This window comes from Parambassis ranga, chromosome 1, assembly GCF_900634625.1.
Source record: "Parambassis ranga chromosome 1, fParRan2.1, whole genome shotgun sequence".
NCBI classification, from domain to species: domain Eukaryota; kingdom Metazoa; phylum Chordata; class Actinopteri; family Ambassidae; genus Parambassis; species Parambassis ranga.
The window spans coordinates 8571803-8578554 of NC_041022.1; the positions used below are offsets into that span (position 1 = coordinate 8571803).

The 6752-nt window shown below is 37.9% G+C and overlaps 2 protein-coding genes across 2 annotated transcripts; one reads left to right on the forward strand and one right to left on the reverse strand.

The window, feature by feature from the left end:
* The first annotated feature begins 1280 nt into the window (after positions 1–1280).
* On the forward strand, positions 1281–4126 carry nsmce1 (NSE1 component of SMC5/6 complex). The gene is made up of 8 exons (XM_028401444.1): positions 1281–1336; positions 1888–2007; positions 2212–2333; positions 2437–2514; positions 2725–2871; positions 3247–3363; positions 3693–3819; positions 3978–4126. Exons 2-8 carry the CDS (start codon positions 1890–1892, stop codon positions 4010–4012), a joined length of 744 nt encoding a protein of 247 aa, XP_028257245.1. The 5' UTR covers positions 1281–1336; positions 1888–1889; the 3' UTR covers positions 4013–4126.
* An 812-nt stretch (positions 4127–4938) lies between these two features.
* On the reverse strand, positions 4939–5925 carry LOC114433174 (trace amine-associated receptor 8b-like). The gene has a single exon (XM_028401584.1). It carries the CDS (start codon positions 5923–5925, stop codon positions 4939–4941), a length of 987 nt encoding a protein of 328 aa, XP_028257385.1.
* Between the last annotated feature and the right edge of the window lie 827 nt (positions 5926–6752).

Consider the following 6752-nt stretch of genomic DNA (forward strand, 5'->3'; position numbering starts at 1 on the left):
TTTCAGTCACCAGTTAAAATATTTATTCACATTCAAATCAGGATGCAGTGTAAATGCTGTTCACCTCTTTCTGTGCTAATTTTTGCCTTAATTGATTTATGTGTGTTGATGCAAACATACTGATCAACTCTCAGCCCTGAAGTGCACAGTGATGAGAGCCCGACTGCTTTCTGACACCTTGGTTGAATTAGACATCTTTGATGAATATCATCAGATAATATGGGACAGTGTTGAGGAATATTAGGTTAAATGCTGCAGTAAAACTCGATGATATTGGATACTGTATTTAAATGTTAATAATAGGCTATATTGTAATCAGACACACATTGTATTATATGTTCTTATTTAATTTGTTAGAGTAATAAAGCCTTTAGAATAAATGCAGTTTGTTGTACGTGCTGTTTGATGGGAACTGATACATGTAGATCAGTACAGAGACTGCACTAAAAATGTTGTTTCATCATTCAGAATAGTTCAGTTAGAACACTTAATGGCTGTAGTAACACCTGTAGTGTTTTACCAGTAAATGCTACATTTGACAATATTGCCTTAGAAGTCAGTGATTAAGGTGTGTTTTGCCAAAGAAAGGTTACAATATGCAAACATTTGAAATGGTAATAATAAATATAATTTCATTTGCAGTTTTTCTAAAGCCCAAAACAATCAGAATCAGAATCGTGTTTATTGCCATGTAAGTGAAGGGGATTCACATTACTAGGAATTTGCCTTAGTGATTGGTGCATACATAAAAACATATAATAATTAACATGAAATAAGATAACACTAAGATAAAATTAAGGTAAATAAGGTCAAGTAAACAATGTAAACTAAAAGTAAGGCTATAAATTGACATGGCATAACAGACATACAATGAACAGAACATAAAATGAGTGGTGGTTGTAATGGCAAACATAGACCCTTATAAAACAATTGCCGCTTTCAAGATAAGATGTCATGTATTCCAATGATAGCTGAAAACAAATTATAATTTTATTGACAAAGACTTCATGGCTTTAGAGGCAAGGGAGCAGGGGCACACATGAATGGTGATTGTACTGGAAATGAATGTATTACATAAATAGTACATTTTTATTGAAATTCACCAGTTTTAAATTCCAAAAGCAAGTTAGTGTTGTGTAAAAAAAAACAGTGTTTTAATTTGCGCTTTTAAAAAGAATTTAAATCCATTTTAAATAATGTAGTGTGCCTGGTTCTCCTCAGCAGCAGCAGGGGGCAATATATCACCGCTCGGCTTACCTACTAAACGGAAGCGGAGAAGAAGAAAGAGGACAAACACGGAAGGCGCGCTGAACAGGAGACCGGAGGAGGAGAGCAGGTAAACTTATGTTAACTGTACTGAAAAAGCTTATGTATGTGCACGGTATGGACAGCTGCCATGAAAGAGAACAATAAATAGCTAAGATTGAACGATAACTGGCAAAATCACCACTTTGACACTTTGACAGTTAGTAAACTGTTAACGGCTAGCTAGGGCTTCCAACGTCACGTTAATTAATCGAATAAAAAAACACAATCATAAAAACTATTTAAGTCAATACAACGACCCAACGTCAGTCTTGCAGTTACAGCCATGAAAACACGTTTGTTAATCTGCTGTGTGTCTGTCAAATGGATGAATAACATAAATCACGGCTGCAGCAATAGTGCCTAAATTGCACAAACATAAATGCTTTCATGTTTTTCCACCCCTGCACCATGATTTCCAGAGATCATCATCTTTTCATTTCTTACTAGAAGCTCTGTCTCTCAACTTAAGTGCACATTTACAGTATTTACAGAGATTTTATGTGTGCCTCACCTCGACTTTTATCCTGTTGGACATTGTATGCGGTTGTATTTAATATTTCACCTTTACTCTTTCTACAGACATGTCACGGCAGATGGGCGACAGCCATCGACGGTTTCTGCAAACCATGATGGCCAATGGCATCATTGATGAACAAGGGGCGAAAGCACTATACCAGCACTGCTGTGAAGTACACAGCAGTAAGTCAGCTTAGACTTATAAACAGTTATTAGTGATTTCTTGATAATTTTCTCATTTAACACATCTTTAATACTACATTTGAAATCATGCCTGTTAGTTGTTTGGCAGTTTGGGACTCACTGGTCTTTACCAGAATAATATTTAACTTAATGCATTTTCTTGAGTCTAGCAAACCTTGTTGTTGTTGTTGTATTTTTTTGCAGCACAGTGTGCAGCCGACAGACTGGATGATTTCATTGAGGTCATCAACTCAAAGCTGCAGCCAATGTTCATGCAAATTAGAAAAGGCATGTCTGAGGTCACTGGTTACCAGCACTATGCCTTGGTTAGTGGCTTTGACTTTTCTATCATGTCTGAGGTTCGAGGCCTGTTTCTTCATTATTTACTTTTTTAAAGCTGATCACAATTTGACTTTCATTGATGTCCAGGTGAACATGGCTGAGACAGATATAACCAGGATGTCTTCAGATTATGCTGACAATGAACTGGAACTGTTTAGAAAGACGGTGAGTTTAATTCACAGAAATAAATGATCACAGGATACATTTATTGTTTAAGGTGTCTGTTACAGGAATCAAACCCCAATAGGTTAACTTGCTGTGGAGTTACCTTGTGCAACATTATATTGTAGTTGATGTAATATAAGTCTTAGTTCCTTCAGTGAGTTATTTGATTACTCGCAAAGCAGCTGTTCTAATTCAGATGTTCTGTTTCAGATGGACCTGATTGTGGGCTCTGAGAATGGCACAGCCAGCTCCACTGATATTCTGAACAGCACCGACTCCATGACCACTAAAAAGCTGAAGAAGAGTGAAACAGAGCACCTGTTGAGCCGATTCGTGCAGGACAACTGGCTCAGTGAGGTAACATATTCTGTTCCACACTACCAGCACTGTTTAACTTTCATAGCAGTCTTTTCTAAAGCATGTTTAAATGTTGCCGGTAACCAGCCGGACACATTGACCATGCTTTCCTTATAAAGACTTGTGAGCAACCTTATTTAATGGGGAATCATATAAACAATATATACATGAACAATAGGGAGACAACAGCAGGATCAATACATACAAGTCGGTATGAGGAAAGATTTAAAACAACATAAATAAATACTAACAAAATTAAGCTGTCAAAATGGTACCATAAGAAACGCGTTCATTTTCTTTCATTCAAACCTTGCTGATCACAAAATCTAACATTTTTATGTATTCACTGTGTAACTGAGCTATTTATGAACTTAGAAACGAGGTGAATACACCTTGTCCACCAGATGTATCATTGAGATGGAGCAATATATTCGCAAAATGTATCCAGACCAGGTCAAAGTGTGCTACATCTGCCACAACGTCGCTTTCCAGGTAAATAAAACCTTTTTCTATCTTGTAAAGCATTGTGACTACTGTAACCATAAATGCATCAATGAATTCAGGTGCTTATTCAATTAATTCACAAAGAAAAAAAGAGACATTTTCTCTTCTAGTGAAGAAAGTGAAGGTTTCTGAACAAATGTATTTTTTACAGTTAAAATCTGTCTGAGCTTTAAAAGTTATTATCTGAATGCTGTAAGGAGCAGACATTCTCCTGAATATCCATGAGTAAAAATGATTGATCTTATTTAGTGTGTGTTGCTGCAGTACAAACTGTGTTTTCGAAAATAATTGTAACAGAACTTATTTAATGTTTTCAGTGCCAAATCTGTGAGAAACCAACATGTGGCATAAAAATACACAACCCATGTGTGGCCAGATATTTCAAAGGAAGACCAGATCCACATTGTCCAGCCTGTGAGGAATTTTGGCCACATGAAATCCCTGGTATTTATATTTCATTTATATATGCTGGTTGTTGTTGTTGTTGTGTGTCTTTTGCAAAACCAGATTACTTTATGTTTATTTGCTATGGTTAGTCAATGAGCTGAAGTTTAAATCCACACTTACTGCATGAATAATTTTAGATATTTATTGTTTGACAGAAATTAGAAGGCCCCGATCACAGTCGAGGAGATAAAGACTTCAGCATCAGCTGTGTTATCTGTTACTGTGGAACTGTATAGTTTTTTTGTACAGGATGTTATAACCCAAATTGTTGACATAAATAAATAAACGTCTGAAATAAAATGTACTTGATTAACACGTCCTTATTATGTCTATTTACAGGTATGTATAAAAAAGTTTCCATTTAAGTTCAATTACTAAGAACAAAATTAATATATATATTTTTTTAACCTGTTAGACATCAAGTTCAAACATAACAAGTATCACAAGCTTTATCAACTCACGAGTGGCCAGTACAAAAGATATTTTTACCTTTATGGAAAGGGTTGTTTTTCTGAATGTTTCAGAAATCCATAAAAGTCTGGAACCCTAAAGATTTTATCAATGTAAGAACATTTGATTATATTGTAGTAAGCTTCAACCCTATGTAACAATGTGACACACAGATCCACATTTTCAGCCAAAATATGTTTAAGTTTATCTTTTGAAATATTGTGAAAGGTCGTGGAAATGTTATTCTTCATCTCTGAAAAGGAGTTCATGCATAAAGCTCAGATAACACAGCTAAAAATGTCATAAACATGCTTCGCCCTTTCAAAACGATATTTATGTTAATTCTCAGTTACTGACAGATGATGTTCATTTTCCTTTGTACATTTTTTTCTGCCATATCTTTTAAAATGATTTGATTAGATATATTCTATTAATTAGACTACATTTTCTTTTGATTCATTTAACAGCTCTGAATGACATTTAAGACTTCCATGAGGGACAACAGCACAATGTGAAATGAAGCATGATTTTTGAATTTTGTATTAGCAGGGCATTTTAGACGCCACGTTAACCGGAGATTGTGCTATAAAATCCTACTACATAAAACCAACAGCAATTTCATTTCATTTTTGATTTAGGTTGTTTACAAAGTGTGTGTACCATGACTTAAAGTATGTTTGCCTGAGAGGAGTCCTGCTCTCGTATCTTCAGGCTCACAATGAACCAGACAGCTTTTCTAAACCATGGATAGAAGAAAGCATATATCAGCGGGTTCAGGCACGAGTTGAAATACAGCAGCCACGACACAAAAGCCCAAGATAAAGCACCGTTTGTGGTGTCCTGTCCTGCAAGAGAGGGGTAGTAATATGGACAGAAAGTCATCAAAAACATTAGTATAACAACACCGAGAGTCCTGGCCGCTTTCCGCTCCGATTTCTTTGCGCTGACTATTGTTGCCCCGGCTGATGCAGCTGTAATATGAGACTGCATGGCACGTGCCTGATACACCGCTACAACAAACACTCTCATGTACAGAACAACTATGACTGAGCAAGGGCCGATGAAAGTGAAGACAAGGTCGACTGCTCCAGAGATGTAGTTGATGACCACCAAACACTCCCCGTAGCAGGAGTTGTGTTTGTCTGGCTGTGTGAGGTGGTCCTTTAAGATGAGGCTGTTGTAGAGAAGTGAACAGACCCAGCACAGACTCACAGACACCTTGGCTCTGCTGCGAGTGATTTTGCTGGGGTACTGCAGAGGATAACAAATAGCTACATAGCGATCGACGGATATGAGTACCATGTTCCCCACAGAGGCTGAGGTGAGAGTAAAGCCGATAATGTAAGACAGAGCACACATGAGGTCACCCAGCAGCCAGCAGGTTTCTATGAACCGCACCATTTCCACCGGCATCACCAGCAGCCCCACAAGGAGGTCTGAGAAGGCCAGGGACAGCAGGAGCATGTTGGTCGGGGTGTGGAGCTGTCTGAAGTGAGAGATAGAGATGATAACCAGCAGGTTGAGACCTACAGTCAGAATGGCAACAAAGGAGAAGAGCGTGTAGAGGACCACAGCCTCAGAGTGAGGACGCATAAAAGCCCTGCAGGACAAGTTCAGGAGCTGAGGGTAGCAGAGTTCAGCTCGGTCCATCATCCAGAGCCGAAGAGAGGCTGACCTGCACTCTGAGCTGCTTCACTGGTGAGTCTCCTCCCCTCAGCATTTCCTTATTCACTGTTTTTTATCTCTTCTCCTCTTGCTTTCAACACCTTCCTCCCCTTCCTCTTTCATCATCCCTTTGTATGATGCAAGATCTGGAAGTTTAGAGAGTTGCTTTTCTGCAACTTTATTCTAATCATGCATATATTAGTGGTAGTTTATATATACAGAAAACTTTTGCTTGTAGTCTGGCATATTTTACTCTCTACCACTCTCGTTGTTCCCCGTGGGGTCATACAGGCCTGCAGTCCTTAATGTCCTCCTAATGTTTTCTGAACTCAGAACTGAGTTCAACTGAGTTGAACCATTGACTACATTAACTTAAATATCCTGAGCACTTGCTGCCATTTTCATCTGACCCTGTCTCTGCCCAGTAAGGAGAGGATTTTCAATAAGTAGCACTGTGTTGTAAGAAATATAGCATCATTTAAAACTATATAAGAGTGTCAGAAGGCCATTTTTATCCTAAACAAAACAGAGTGAGAGGTTTCTAAGGCAACTAGGACAAAGGAATAGGCTGAGGTCACTTCAGTGTTTTTCCACCAGGCCTATGTGTTAGCAGGTGGAAACCATCTTGTCATATGACTTATTATTCTTATTAATTAATTAGTTACACCTTTTATTAGCTTCAATGCATTCTATATATAGTATTATTAACACTTTTCACATGTCCCCATTTTACAGCCTAACTGGCTCCACTCCACTGTGACTGGTGCACGGATTCAAAGGTCTGGGCCCAGGCAGCTCTTTTTAAAATAACCTTC